Raw genomic sequence first — 14,380 nt, 5'->3', positions numbered from 1 at the left:
GTGTCTGGGGGTGCAGGGGGGGCTGCAAGGGAGCGTCTGTGGCAGGGGGGCACGGGGGGGGTGGTTGTAACAGTGCCCGTGGGGCTGATGCTGCACGGAGTGGGTGGTCCCCGGGGTAGCGATGCTCAGGGGGGGTCGGGAACCCCCCCCGAGGCACCTCCGGCGCCGGGACCCGCTGGCCCCTGCTCCCCCAGTCCGGTCGGTACCGGCTGAGCCCAGGCCCTCTCCGTGCGTCCCATCGGGGCGGTGATGCCCCCAGACGGCGCTACCGAGCTCCTACCCCCCCCACACCCCCCCCTTCTCTTCAACCCGCCCCGGCCCGGCCCCGTTGGACTCCGACCGGCCCCTTCCGAGGGGGCGGTGCCGCCGCCGGGGCCGCGTTCGGTTCCGCCGCCCCACGGGGCCGCCCGGCTCGGCTGCCCGCCGGTGAGTGAGTCCTGGGGGGCCTGGGGGGAGGATGGAGCGGAGCTCGGGGGGCTGCGGGGGGTGCTGGCCCCGGGGGGCTGCCGGTTGTCGGGGGTGCAGCTCAATGGAAGGGTCCCAGTTAGGGGTGGGGAGGGGGTCCTGGGGTGCTGCTGCCCCGGGCAGGGGACACGGGGACGGGGGGATGCGGTCAGCCTGTCCCGCAGGTGTCCCCCCCCCCGCGTCCCCCGGGGCTCCTGGCATCGCCTGTCACCCACCGGGTGGCACCGGGTGGCACCGCCAGGGTCACAAAAGCATCGCTGTGTTGGGCTGAGGGGGGCAGGGGACGAATTGGGGGGTGCAGGGACTGGAGGGGGTTGCAAGGGACAGGAAAGGGGGGCAGGGGACAGAGGAGGGGTGCAAGAGGTGGATTTGGGGTGCAGGGGACAGAGGAGGGGTGCAGAGGACGGAGAGGGGGGGCAGGGGATGGTGAGGGGGGGCAGGGGATGGAGAGGGGGGGCAGGGGCTGCAGGAGGGGTGTGGGGCTGTTGGGGGGGCCCGGGGGTCCTGCCCAGCCAGGTATCGGGGTCCCCGGGGTGTCAGACTTCGGTGTCCCGGAATACTGAGGAGGGGGGGGGGGGGGGGGGGGGCGGGCATGAGGAGGGGGTTTGGGGTTTCCTCCCGGCGCTCTGAAGCCCAGCCCAGGAAATTCTTCCGGGCAGCCTCTCAAGCCCCTCTTTGTGCGTTTGGGATTTTTAAAATGCTTTCCCTGGCGGCTGCAGATGGGGTGCCCGGCTCCTGCAGCCCCCCCCCTTCCCCTCCCCCGGGACAGAGCTGGTGGGGGGGGGTCTGGCTGGGCTGGGCTGCCGGCTGCAGGATGGGATGGGATGGGATGGGATGGGATGGGATGGGATAGTACGGTATGGAATAGTATGGGATGGGATGGGATGGTGGGAAGAGGGAGCAGGGATGGCAGAGCTGGCATTCTGGGGAGGGGGCTGCCCATTCCCACGACTCCTCTTGGGTCCCCAGCCGATCCCCACCACCTTTTCCCATCGTGGGTTTTTCTGGGGGGTGAAAAATTGGGAGTTCTGGTCCCTGGAGCTGTGTCTGGATCCTTCCCTGGCTGGATCCTGCCTGTCTCATCCCCTCCAAACCCCTCTTGTCACCATCCACCCACCTCACTGCCTCGCACAGGGTCCTGGGGACAGCGTGGGGACCTCCCCTGCCCCATCCCACCAGCATCCCCGGCATCCCCTCAGCCCGGGGGGAGGGGTCTCAGCAGATGGGGAACCCCCAGGCCAGGCTAGGGACAGGGTGGCAGCAAGAGGAAGCGGTGACAGCCACCACCAGGACGCGGTCCCTTGGTCCCCTCCCCGGAAGGAAAGCGCTGCTGATCCCCATCGCCCTGTGCTGGGGGGTGGGGGGGGAGGGGGCTGTTAGGGTGCAGGGGGCTCCCAGAGAGGGGGTCTTCACCACTTCATCCCTCGGGGGGTCGCTGTGCCCCCAGAGCCAGCTGCTGCCATGCCGGTGACAGTGACCTTGGCTGGCCCAGCCCCCTGGGGCTTCCGGATCAGCGGGGGGAGAGACTTCAGGAAACCCATCACTGTCTCCAAGGTAGGACTTGCCCCCCCCCAAAAAAAAAAATACCCCCTGCCCCATCCCAGGGGTGAGCTGGGGTGGGTGCTGTGGGGAGCAGATCCCGTTTGCTGTCCTGGGGGGGGATATCTTGCTCATCCTGTGGGAATTTGGGGACACCAAAAGGGCTTAGGGGGGGTCTCCTGGGCTGGGCAGGGCTGTGCTGACTTCCTGTGGTTGTTACCACGACCTCGGGTACCCCCCCTTGCTCTTTGTCACCCTGGCAGAGGTGGCAAGGCCATGGGGGGTGGGGGGGTGGCAGTGTCTCGGTGGGGTTGGGTTTTGGGGGCTGGCATGGAGCAAAAGGGATGCAGGCAAGCGTTGTCCCCAACACCTCTGAGATAACACCGTGTCCCCTGCCCTGAGCAGGTGACAGAGCAGGGGAAGGCAGCTGCAGGTGACCTCCGGCCCGGGGATGTCATTGTCACCATCAATGGGGAGAGCACAGCTGAGATGCTCAACGTGGAGGCACAGAATAAAATCAAGCAAAGCCCCGGGCAGCTCCAGCTGCAGGTGGAGAGGTGGGTGCTGAGCTGGGGAAGGGGTCCCTGGGTCCCCAGCCGTGTCCCCAGGTGGGATGGAGTCCCCAACCACGTCTACACCTCTTGGGTTTTCCCCTCGGGTGACACTTGGGGCTGTGCCATCCCCTGGGGGAGCCTGTCCTGACTCTGTAATTAAAGAATCAGGTGGTAACGAGCCCTGCCAGCCGTTACCTGGCCAACTGGTCCCAGTTGGGGCCCTGGGGCTGCTGTCTCTACCCCCCCCCCCTGCTCCCCGGGGGTCTGCTTGATGCTGGGATGGATGCAGAGCCCCCTCCCTGCTCTCCCTTGGTCCCCAGGTCCCCAATGTCACCCCCCAGCCACACCAACGGGGACAGCTCACCAGAGAGGATGGCTGCACGCTTCCAGGTCAGCCCCCCCTTCCCCCCCAGCTCATACCCTGGCCCCCCAACCCAGGGCTGGTGTCAGCTGCTGCCATCTCCATCCCTTTCCCCAGGACACCTTGTGGATGTCAGAGGAGAACCAGGGAGTCTGGAGAGCCCCCAGCCCAGCACCCCTCAGCACCCTGCCTGGCACCAGCAGGTAAGGCCAAACCTGGCTGGATGTGGGGCTGGGGGGGGGGGTGGGCAGAGGGCTGGGGAGGGGTAGGGACCCTCCTGATGGCTCCATCCTCTCCCCCCCAGCTCCCAGCCCCTGGAGGAGGAGTTGGGCTGTCCCAGCCTCTGCCAGGTGAGCAAGGAACTGGGGGGAGAGGGGTGACCAGGCAGAGATGGTGGGGGGCATCCATGGACTTTAAACTCTTTGCACCCCAAAACCATCACCGTTTGCACCCCAGAACCATCATTTTATCAGCCCCCAAACCATCCCCCCTCTGCACCCCAAAATTATCCATTTGCAGCCCCCAAACCTTCTCAATTTGCAGCCCCCAAGCCACCCCCCTTTGCACCCCAAATCTATCATTTTTCCAGCCCCCAAACCACCCCCCTCTGCACCCCAAAATTATCCATTTGCAGCCCCCAAACCTTCTCCATTTGCACCCAGAACCGTCTCCATTTGCAGCCCCCAAACCACCCCCTTTGCACCCCAAACCCACCCCCCTTTTGCAGCCCCACTGCCCCACCATCCCCAACCCCACTCCACCCTGGGGACCACATGTCACCCGTGTCCCCAGCTGCCCCCCTGACACCCTGGCAGCCCCCCAGGTCCCTGCACACCTGGCGGGGGACGTTTCGCTCCCTCCTACCCGACGCCTTTTGGCATCGGCGCCCGCCTGGGGAGGCCAAACCAGTTTGGGGAGGCACAGCCCCACTCCTGCAAGCCTGGGGAGACTGGGGCGTTGGCTGGGCCGGGCCCCACAGCCTGATGTACCCCCAGCAGCACCTACTGGGGTGAGATGCCCGGGGATGCTGGGGAGGGGGGTGGGTGGGATGCCACCCGGACCGGTCCCGGGATGCTCGCAGCCATCCCCCATCCCATCCCATCCCATCCCATCCCATCCCTCCCCGCCGTGGTTTTGGGCGGCTGCTGAGCCCCGCGGGGCAGCTGCTGGCTCCGGCTTTGGCGTCTCCTTCCTCTCCTCCCTGCCTGTTTTCTTATTTCTTGTTTTTCAAGCCCAAATCGGGAAGCGCCGTGGCCTCCAGCGTGGCCCTTCCCAAGCTGCCTTTGGCCGCGGCCCCGGCCGCCCCTTGGCTCCCGGGGCTGCCTGCTCCCTCCTTCCTCCCCAAGCCTTTGTTTGCTTTGGTGGTGGCCCCGGAGGGTTCCTCCCTCCCCCAGAGCCCCCCCCCCACCCTTCTGTGAGGCCGGGGATGTGCAGGATGCTGCCCCCAAACCCAAATGGAGGGGGGAAGGCAAAGGAGCTGCCCTAGGACCGAGCTCTTCCTCCCACCCCAGGGAGGGTGGTGGGGCTGAGGCCAAGGCACCCGGCTCCATCCCTGCCTAATTTTAGCTCCTGACTCTGTCGAGCCTTCGAGCTGCTCCTTTCCATCTCCCGGGGGTCCAAGCAGGGGGTCCCCATCCCTGGGATCCTGCTCAGGGTTCACATCTGCCCAGCAGGAACATCGGCTTCCACTTAGCTGAGGTTTCTCCTTTCCTGCCACTAAGTGGGAGCAGATGGTGGGGAAGGGGCAGGCACAGGGTTAGCAGGGTGGGGAGCAGGGGGTGGGAGTGGGGGGGTGCTCCCACACCCCGGGGTCCCACTGCCCCATTTTGGAAGGGAGGAGCAGCAGCTTCCCCACTCCAAGCCACGGAGCATCCCCCCAACCCTTTGGGACCACCCTTGGAAAAATCCCCTGGGCCAGCTCTGGGGGTCCCTGGGGTGCTCAGGAGGAGATAGGGGGGTGGGAGATGCAGCACTTCCCCCCCTTCTGGGCTCAGGACATGCTTGGGGGGCTGCTGCAGCACCCCCCAACACTTCTTTTGCCTGCCAGGAACCAGGAAGCCTCAGCCACCAGAACAGCTCCGTGGGGTCCATCCTACCCCCAGCCCCCCGCCCGCCCTCACCAGGGCTCAGGGCCCCCCCAAACCCTTGGGAGACGTGTGGAGAGGGGTGCAGCCCTTCAGCCTCCCCCAGCCCCTGCAACAGGTACGGAATGGGGATGGGGGCTTGGTGGGGCAGAGGCAGGGAAGCCCCCAGCCCCACGCGCTTCTCCCGGCGTGGCATCCCCCCCACCCTAAGGTGCTGCTGGTGCTGTGGGTGCCCGTGGAAAGAGTTAAGAGGGAGGCAGGGATGTGGGAGGGCCGGGCAGGCTGGAGCAGCTCCCCAGGGTGGAGGGAGCAGGTGGTGGGGTTGCAGCCTGAAGGACCCAGGAGTTTGGGTGCCCCGGGAACTTCCTTCCCTCCCCCTTCTCCCCTTCCCCCTCAAATTTTTTTTTTTTTTTTTTTATTTCCTATCTCTGCCCCATAAGCCTGGGTTCGGAGCCGGCCATGAGGCGTCTGGAAGAGGATTCGGAGGTTTACAAGATGCTGCAGGAAAACCGGGAGCTGCGGGCGGCCCCGCGGCAATCCAGCACCTTCCGCCTGCTGCAGGAGGCTCTGGAGGAGGAGGCTGGAGGTGAGGGGGGGATAAAAGGGTGTTGGGGAGGGGGCGGGGTGTCCAGTTGGGGGCATGGCAGGATCCTGATGGCCTCATCTCTCCCTCCCCCAGCCCCTTTCCCCAGCAGGCTCTCCCCCAGCACCCGCAAACCCGCGGCCGGAGCCCAGAAGCTTCACGTCTGCGAGAAGTGCGGGAGCAGCATCGGGTGAGCGGGGGCCGGAGGGGACTTGTGGACCTTTCAGGAGGCTGAGTTTGGGATAGAAATCCCCCCTCCCACCCCGGGGATGATGTCCCACTGGTGTGTGTGTGTGTGTGTGCCTCCCCCCCCACCCCTTCCCTGTTTTTTTTTTTTTTCTCCACCCCCCAGGACGCAGGCGGTGCGGATCCAGGAGGGGCGGTACCGGCACCCCTCCTGCTACGCCTGCGCGGATTGCGGGCTCAACCTGAAGATGCGGGGTCACTTCTGGGTGGGGGACGAGCTCTTCTGTGAGAAACACGCCCGCCTGCGTTACCAGGGTCCCCCAGGACCCCCCCCCACCGCCCCTCCTGTCACCCCTCAGTCCTAAAGCCCAAAGGAACCAGCTCGGTGCCTGCGTCCCCTCTGTAGCCGCCCCCTGTGCCCCCCTACTCCCCAGGACCCCCCCCCACTGCTTTGGTAGGGTTGGGGGGGGTGGCATTGGGTTGGGGGTGGCATTGGGGGGGGGGGTGGGGTGAGCTGCAGCTGCCTGTGTTCTGCCCTTGCTCTGTCAGGGTGTGTGTGATGAGCTGGGTCAGGCCTCAGGCTGGGTTGCAGCAGGGGGGGGAGGGACATGGGAGGGGGCAAAATGGGCAGGGGGGAGGCACAGAGATGCTTGAGCACTTAGGTACTAGGGGGGGAGGGCTGGGGGGGGGGGGCTTTGTGCAGAGGTGTAAAACCAGATCTCTATATAAATATAATATATATTTGCTCCACTCCTCTGTCTGGTCTGTTGAGGGGGGGGCAGGCAGCACGCGAGGGTGGGTTTCTCTCTACCCCCCCCCCCTCACCCGTACCCCCTGGAAATAAATCCCCTGTCCATGGGGGGGGGGGTGGGGGGGTGGGATCCAGGGCTTGGCACACGCTCTGTGGGTCGGGTGATGCTCAGGGCTCGGTGCTGCTGGCTTTGTCCTGCTCACGGAAAGGTGAATGTCCCCCAAATGTCCCCTCCCTGCTCCCCTCCCCCCCCGACGTCCCTGGGAGGTGTCGGGGGGGGGGGGGTTTATTGTGGGTTGTTGGCCGGGCCCTTTGTCCTGCGGGGCCCCAGGTGGGCTCTTATCACCCCCCCCCTCTCTGGCTTTGCTCTTATCTGGGCTTTGGTCTTATCACAGCTCCCCCCCTCAGCCTGAGGGAGAACCATCCCAATCCCATGTCCCCCCAAAACCCCCCTTTGCTCGCTTTCTGCTGGGGGTACCCTGCAGCCCCCCCATTCCCTCGATAATTCGCCTCAATTCCCGCAGGACGGGAGGGATCAATTGCGGGGACTGATGGGGATGTGGGGGGGGCAAAGGTGTTGCCCGGGGCGGGGCCCGGGGTCGTTCCGCCCCCCAGAGCCCTCCCTGCCCCTAAGTGGGGAAGGAGAAGCGGGGCCGCCCCGTCCGTCCTGCCCGGCTCCGGTCCTCCCTCCCCTCTGCTCCCGGTGTAACCTTCCCCGCTCCGGTTCCGCCTCCCCGACCCCGGCTGAGTCCTTCCCGGCTCCCGGTGCCCCCTTCCCAGTCCCCGGTTGAACTCTCCCTGGCTCCCAGTTCCCTCTCCCCAGCTCCCGGTGCCCCTTTCCCAGCTCCCCGTTCCCTCTCCCCGGCTCCCGGTGCCCCCTTCCCAGTCCACGGTTGAACTCTCCCCGGCTCCCAGTTCCCTCTCCCTGGCTCCCAGTTCCCTCTCCCTGGCTCCCAGTTCCCTCTCCCCAGCTCCCGGTGCCCCTTTCCCAGCTCCCGGTTCCTTCTCCCTAGCTCCCGGTGCCCCTTTGCCAGCTCCCGGTTCCTTCTCCCCAGCTCCCGGTGCCCCTTTCCCAGCTCCCAGTTCCCTCACCCCGGCTCCCGGTGCCCCTTTCCCAGCTCCCGGTTCGCTCTCCCCGGTCCCCGGTTGAGCCCTCTCCGGTTCCCGGTTCCCTTTTCCTCGGCTCCCGGTATATCCCTGCCCTGCTCCGGTGTTCCCCATACCCCAAGCTCCCGGTTTTCTCCTTCCCCCCGGTCCACCCCTGCCCGGGGATGCTCCGCCGCCGCGGAGCCTTCAGCCTGGAGCCGCCCCGAAGCCACGGTGAGTGGGTGGCCCCTGAAGCTGGGGGGGGGTGTCCTACCCCGCCCCCAGGGTCTGGGCTGCATTTACAGATCCCTTGGGATCCGCGAAGCCGATGCTGGAAGGGGATACTCAGGGATCCCCAGTTTTGGGGGGGGGTCTGTGCTGGAGGGGGTCCCTGGACCCCTAGTTTGTGCCCCCCCACCCCCCCTCCCCCCGTGCTGGGAAGGTCTCAGGTTGTGCTGGGAATTCCCACCTGGATTTGCCTTGGATCGTGTGTTTGGTCGGAGGGGCGTGGTGGTCCCAGTAACCCCCAGTCCACCTCTCTGTGCTCCCAGTTTCCGCTGGGACCCCCCCCCACCACTTCCAGCAGCAGAACCTGGGAGGTACCAGGGGGCTGAGGGGGGGATCCCCAGTATGGGGAAGTTTGGGCCTTCCTGGAGGTGGAGAACAACCCCCCCAGTACCCCCCAACCTGCTCCAGTGAAGCCCTCCCTGGCGCAGAAATCCGTGGAATGGAATTTCCAGGTTTTTTGATGGAAAATCATTCCCCCCCCCCTCCAGCCAGCTGGAAATGGGTTGGAAATTCGGTGTGTGGGAGCTGGTGCCCCGCTGGCAGGCTGCAGGGCCACCCCACGGCATTGCTGGCATTCATGCAGCCACTCAAGGGTGGGATTGTCCCTTGGGATTGTCCCTCACCCCCCCACCCCTTCCAGCACCAGCTCCCTGCAGGAACCATCACCCCCAGGGATGTGTGGTGAGTGGCTCCAGCCCCTTGGGGAAGCTGGGGGGGGGGCCTTGGGAATTTGGGTTCACCCCTTTTAGGGTTGCCCTAAAAAAAAAAAAAAGCGTTGGGATCCATCCGGCACCCGTCTGTCTGCAAGTGCCCAAAGAACCCTCTCAGCATCGCAGCTGGGGTGGGAAGGGAGTCCTTAACCACCGGCCCAGCCAGTATCACCCATCCCAAACCCTGAAAGGAACCAGTTGGGAACCAGTTTGGGTGACGAGGTGCCTCTGGATACAGGGCTATAAAAAGGGAGGGCCGGGACACAGGGCCCGACACTCGGTTCTGGCTCTCAGAGATGTGGGGTGGCTCCCGAGCTGTCTGGAAGAGGAGGTTCAGCTGCTGTGAGTGCTGGGGGGGGGGGGTCTGCCAGCCCCCCCGAGCAAGGGGAGGGTGGGCAGGTCAGCACCCTGAGTGGAAGGTGTGGGGGGGTGCTAAAGGTTTGCTCCCCCGTGGGCTGGTTGGGGAAGTGGGGGGTGCGTGGGGGGGTGTGAGTGGTCGTGGAAGGAGGGTTGAGACCTCCCCTGGTTGTGCTGCCATCCCCCCCCCCCAGCCCTAAGCTGCAGGGGGGTGGTGGCCACATCTTGGTGGCCATGGTGGCCACAGCTTGGTGCTGGTGGTGGCCACAGCTTGGTGCTGGTGGTGGCCACAGCTTGGTGGCTGCATCCCGGTGTCCATGTCCCGTCCCCCCCCCGTGGCGTGGGGGGGACAAGCAGGAGGAGATGGTGGTCCCTGCAGCCATGGGGTGGCAGGGAGAGGATGGACACACTCCCCCCCTTCCCCCCAAGCCCCCATCCCTGGGTCAGCTGGGATGGGGGGAGCAGCCCCAGGAGGGTGGGGGATGGGGGGTGGGTGCTCCCTGGGCAGCTCAGCAGTGTGGGGAGGGAGGATTGGGGGGGGGAGGGGGGGTTGGGGACATGTTTCTCAGGAGCTGTGACAACACTGCTGTCCTACCAGGACCCCCGCACAGGGCAGGGCTGGGGGGGCCCCCTGGAGAGGGGTCCGTGGGCAAGGGGGGGAGAGGGATCCCACGGGGAGAGCATCCTGGAGCTGCTGCGGGGGTTGGGGGGGGGGCAGGGCTGGGGGTGTGGGGTCTGCGAGTACCCTGCCTTAACCCAGGGACCCCCCCCAACACCCCCTCCCCCCGCAGATGGTCCCTGGGAGACCGTGGAGAGCTGCGTGGTGCGAGGCTCCGCCAGTGTCTACCGACGGCTGCAGGAGAACCCCCCGGGGAGGGGGGGGAATGGCCGGGGACCCCCCCTGACCCCCGGCAGCCCCTCCCCGGCAAGCGGGAGGCTCCTGAAATCGGAGTCGGAAGACTCCGGAGTGGAGCTGCCCAGCACCGAACACTCTCCCACCATCCCCCCCCCGGCTTCTCAGAGCGGTTTCACCCTCGACGGTTTCTCCCCCAAAAACCCCCCAGGAGAGGAGAGAGACCCGGAGCCCCCCAGACCCCCCCGCAGCCGCTCGGTCAGCAGGAAGGGGGTGCAGGGAGCCCAACGGAGCCGGAGGCAGCGATGCCCGCGGCACCTCTGGCACCGCAGCTCCAGCAGCACCGAGCTGCGGGCTGAGCCCCGGGACCTGGAGGCACCCACCCGAGAACACCCCCACGGAACGGTGGGTGCCAGGGGAGGGGGCGGGTGGGGGTTGTTTGGGGTTTTTTTTGTTTATTTGTTTTAATTTTGTTTGGGGTTTTTTGTTTGTTTTATTTTTTTGGTGGTTTTTTTTTTTTTTTTTTTTTTGAGGTTTTTTTGTTTTATTTTTGTTTGGGGCTTTTTATTGGGCTTTGGGGGTTTTCGTCTGTTTTTTGGGTGTTGCTTGCTTGTTGTTTTTTGCGTTTTTTGTTTCTCGTGGGTTTTGTTTGCGTTATTTGATATTTTTTTTTTGGTGGGGTTTGTTTTGGTTTTTGGGGCTTTTGGGTGGTTTGGGGTTTTTTGTGGGTTTTTTGTTTTGGGGGGCTCTGTTTTGTTTTTTTTGTGGGGTTTTTTTTGTTTGTTTGGGTTTTTTGTTTGTTCTGGGGGTTTTTGAGTTTTTTTTGTTTGCTTTATGTGTTTTTTATTTTTTTCGTTGTTTTTTGGTGGGTTTTTTTTGTTTGTTTATTTTTGCTCATTCGTGCTGGGGTTTTTTTGTCTCTTTTTTGTTGGTTTTTTTGCGTTTTTTTTTTTTTTTTTTTTTTTCTGGGTGGCTGTCTCACCTCTTGACCCCCCCCCCCCCCTCCTCACCCCCAGGCTGTCCCCGAGCTGGGGGTCCCTGTGCCCGGGCAGGGGCTGCGGTACCTGGAACACGTTTGTCAGATGCTGGAGCGCTTGGCTCGGCTGCAGCAGGACAACCGGCTGCTCCGGCAGCAAGCGGAGCAGGCTCGGAACCCCCGCCCTGACACCGCGGTGAGGGGCTGGGAGGATGGTGGAGTGCGGGGAGGATGGCGGGGGAGGGGGATTTCACCGTTCACTTCCACCGCACCCCATCCCCCCCCCCCCGTCCCCCCCCCCTCGTCCCCCCCCCCCCTCGTCCCCCCCCCCTCGTCCCCCCCCCTCGTCCCCCTCCCCTCGTCCCCCTCCCCTCGTCCCCCTCCCCTCGTCCCCCCCCCCTCATCCCCCCCTATCGCCCCCCCATTGCCCCATCACCCCCCCCACTCCAGACCAGCCCCCCCATCACCCCCCTCCCCAGCCCCCCCCCAATTCCCCCCCCCCAATTCCCCCCCCCCAATTCCCCCCCCCCAATTCCCCCCCCCAATTCCCCCCCCCCAAGTCCCCCCCCCCCCAATTCCCCCCCCCTCAAGTCCCCCCCCCTCAATTCTCCCCCCCTCAATTCTCCCCCCCCTCAATTCTCCCCCCCCTCAATTCTCCCCCCCCTCAATTCTCCCCCCCCCTCAATTCTCCCCCCCCCCAATTCTCCCCCCCCTCAATTCTCCCCCCCTCAATTCTCCCCCCCCCCAAGTCTCCCCCCCACCCCAAGTCTCCCCCCCCCAAGTCTCCCCCCCCCAAGTCTCCCCCCCCCAAGTCACCCCCCCAAGTCTCCCCCCCCCCAAGTCTCCCCCCCCCCAAGTCTCCCCCCCCCCAAGTCTCCCCCCCCCCCAAGTCTCCCCCCCCCAAGTCTCCCCCCCCCAAGTCTCCCCCCCCCCAAGTCTCCCCCCCCCAAGTCTCCCCCCCCCCCAAATCCCTCCCCCCCCATTCCCCCCCCCCCATTCCCCCCCCCTCAAGTCCCCCCCTCCAGCCCCCCTCACCTCACCCCACCCTTTCCTTCCTCTCCCTCTTTCTCCACAGCCCACCCGGGAGGTACCAGGACCGGACCGGGAGGTTCCGGGACCGGACCGGGAGCTGTGGAGGCCTGAGCGGTTCCGTCCCCGCTCCTGCTCGGACAGCCAAGCCCCAGGTGAGCAGGGTGGGATCTGGGGATGCTGAGGACGAGTCCAAACAGATCCTCCCCCCCCCTCATTTTTTTGTGTGTCCCCCCCTGCAGTTCCGGACCCCCCCGGGCTGTGCCGGAGGATGTGGGGGGGCCACTCAGCCAGCTCCCCCAGCCTGCTGGACCCCTGGGAGAGCGGCTTGGGCTCCCCGGCACCGGGAAAGGTACAGCCTGGGGGGGATGGGGTGAGGTGGGGGGGTCCCCCCGTGCACCCCCTCCTCGCTGAGGCTGTGTCTGTCTCCCCCTTTTCTCCCCCCAGGATGGGCGCTCACCCTGGGGCCGGGTCAAGGTGCTGCTCACCCGCCTGACCCGGCGCTCGCTGCGGGGTGGGCGCTGCAGGTAGGGGGGGGGGGGCGGTGCCAGGCCCCACCCCTGGATGGGAGGAGCTGTTGTGTCACACACCCCCCCGCCGGATGATGTCACACCCCCCCGCCGGATGATGTCACACCCTCATGGGATGATGTCACACCCCCCACGGGATGATGTCACACCCCCCTTCCGGATGATGTCACACCCCCCTCTGGATGATGTCACACCCCCCCTGCCGGATGATGTCACCCCCCCTGCCGGATGATGTCACCCCCCCTGCCGGATGATGTCACCCCCCCTGCCGGATGATGTCACACCCCCGCCAGATGATGTCACACCCTCACTGGATGATGTCACACCCCCTGCCGGATGATGTCACACCCCCATGGGATGATGCCACACCCCCGCTGGATGATGTCACACCCCCATGGGATGATGTCACACCCCCACTGGATGATGTCACACCCCCCCCGGGGCCGGTCCCCAGAGCTCCCACCACGACCCCACTCTCTTCCCCCCCCCCTCCCCCCAAATAAAGCCTTTTCACTACCAAACTTCCTGTGGTGATGTCCTTGTTGCCTGGTGATGTCACAACCCGGCGTGACGTCACACCCCGACAGCTTTCCCACCCCTTTACTCCACCTCCTCCCAATCCCATCAACCAGTTCAAGCCCAGTTCAAGCCCTGAGACCCCTTGGTCCCCTTCTCCACCCCCCTAAGACCTCCCTGCTCCCCCCCTCTCTGTCCCCTCCCAGCCCCTGCTTTCCCTGAGCCCCCTCCCAGGTAAATCCCAGGAAATTCCAGGATGGGAAGGTCCCTGCTCCCTCCCCCCCCTTGTCCATAGGGACCACTTTGGGCTGAGTGGCCTTAAAGCTGTGACCCCAAGTGACCCCACGAGGTGTGGGCACCAGGGGTCCCAGGAGGGATAATTCACCCATTTTTTTTTATTTTTGGGAAGGGGGGGGTTAATCCCTTAGGTTCAGTGGGATGCCATCACCTCCTGGGGTGGGATAACATCTGGAAAACCCCATGGTGTCCCCAAGGGGGGGGGGACAGGGCTTTTGGGGACAGTTGGGGTGCAGCCAGGCTCACTCTCTCTGCTCTGTTTCTAGTTCCTGCTGGGAAGGACTGGTCCCCACTGCTGGAATTCCACGTCCTGATGCTGCTCCCATCATCCCGGTGTCCCCAAACCCCGGGGACCTGCCCAGAGCAGTGAGTGGCACCACCTGGGGCACCTCTGAGCAGCAGCATCCCAGGTTTTTTTAATTATTTTTATTTTTTTTTTTAACGTCTCAGGGCTTCAGAAATCGAGGTTTTAGGGCACACTGTACAGAGGGCAGCTCCGCGCTTATTGCCATCGATCAGCACTCATTAATCAGCACTCATTAATCAATCAGCACTCATTAATCATTAATCAGCACTCATTACCGATGCCCCCCCCATCCCGGCAGCGCTCAGCAGTCCCTCACCAGGCACTGAGGACACCACGGGACCCCCCCAATCCCCCCCATTCCCCAAAATCCTCGGGAAGGATTTCCCGCCAAGAGCCCCGCGCCCCCCCCCCCGGAGCGGCACCACCAGAGGGCGCCAAAAAACCGCGAGTGACGTCACCACGGCAGCAGCCAATCAGAGATAGGGGGCGGGGACAACGTGGGGAGGTCTTTGGGGGTCCCGGGTCCCCCCCCCATCACCCGTCACCCCCCCCCCCATCACCCATCACCCATCGCCCCCCCCCATCTCCCACCCAGCGCAGCCTCAGCCCGGACCTCGGCCCCCCCGGGTTGATTCCCCGGGCTGGGGACGCTGCCAAAAAAAAAGATGGGGAGGGGGCGTGCAGGTGGCAGCCCCTCCAAAGGGGGCACTGAGGTGGCCGTGGTGTTGGGGTTCGGCCTTGCCAAGGCTATGGATCCCCCCCCCCATCACCAGATCCCCCCCCAATCACCAGATCCCATCACCTGATCCCCTCCATTACCAGATCCCGTCACCAGGTCCTCCCATCACCTGATCCCATCACCTGGTCCCCTCCCCATCACCAGATCCCATCACCTGATCCCCTCCATT

The 14,380-nt window shown here is 65.0% G+C and overlaps 2 protein-coding genes across 3 annotated transcripts; both read left to right on the top strand.

Annotated features, from left to right (window-relative positions):
• Positions 1-141: 141 nt before the first annotated feature.
• PDLIM2 (PDZ and LIM domain 2) lies at positions 142-6,521 on the top strand. Of its 2 annotated transcripts, XM_071728999.1 has the most exons (10): positions 142-426; positions 1,913-2,019; positions 2,410-2,561; positions 2,879-2,948; positions 3,037-3,122; positions 3,224-3,269; positions 4,967-5,121; positions 5,444-5,589; positions 5,683-5,776; positions 5,939-6,521. In XM_071728999.1, the coding sequence occupies exons 2-10, from the start codon at positions 1,927-1,929 to the stop codon at positions 6,135-6,137; spliced, it is 1,041 nt and encodes a 346-aa protein (XP_071585100.1). In that variant the 5' UTR covers positions 142-426; positions 1,913-1,926; the 3' UTR covers positions 6,138-6,521. The 2 variants fall into 2 exon arrangements, with proteins under 2 accessions (XP_071585100.1, XP_071585098.1); XM_071728997.1 differs by lacking the exons at positions 3,224-3,269; positions 4,967-5,121 and having other exon boundaries at positions 306-426; positions 5,939-6,226.
• Positions 6,522-8,628: 2,107 nt separating this feature from the next.
• C30H8orf58 (chromosome 30 C8orf58 homolog) lies at positions 8,629-12,453 on the top strand. The gene is made up of 6 exons (XM_071729332.1): positions 8,629-8,949; positions 9,756-10,222; positions 10,834-10,989; positions 11,869-11,977; positions 12,065-12,174; positions 12,270-12,453. The coding sequence occupies exons 1-6, from the start codon at positions 8,904-8,906 to the stop codon at positions 12,351-12,353; spliced, it is 972 nt and encodes a 323-aa protein (XP_071585433.1). The 5' UTR covers positions 8,629-8,903; the 3' UTR covers positions 12,354-12,453.
• Positions 12,454-14,380: the final 1,927 nt, after the last annotated feature.

The sequence above is a fragment of the Heliangelus exortis genome, chromosome 30 (assembly GCF_036169615.1).
Source record: "Heliangelus exortis chromosome 30, bHelExo1.hap1, whole genome shotgun sequence".
Taxonomy (NCBI): domain Eukaryota; kingdom Metazoa; phylum Chordata; class Aves; order Apodiformes; family Trochilidae; genus Heliangelus; species Heliangelus exortis.
The sequence above is the reverse complement of the archived record's forward strand: the minus strand, read 5'-3'. Positions and strand labels throughout refer to the sequence as shown.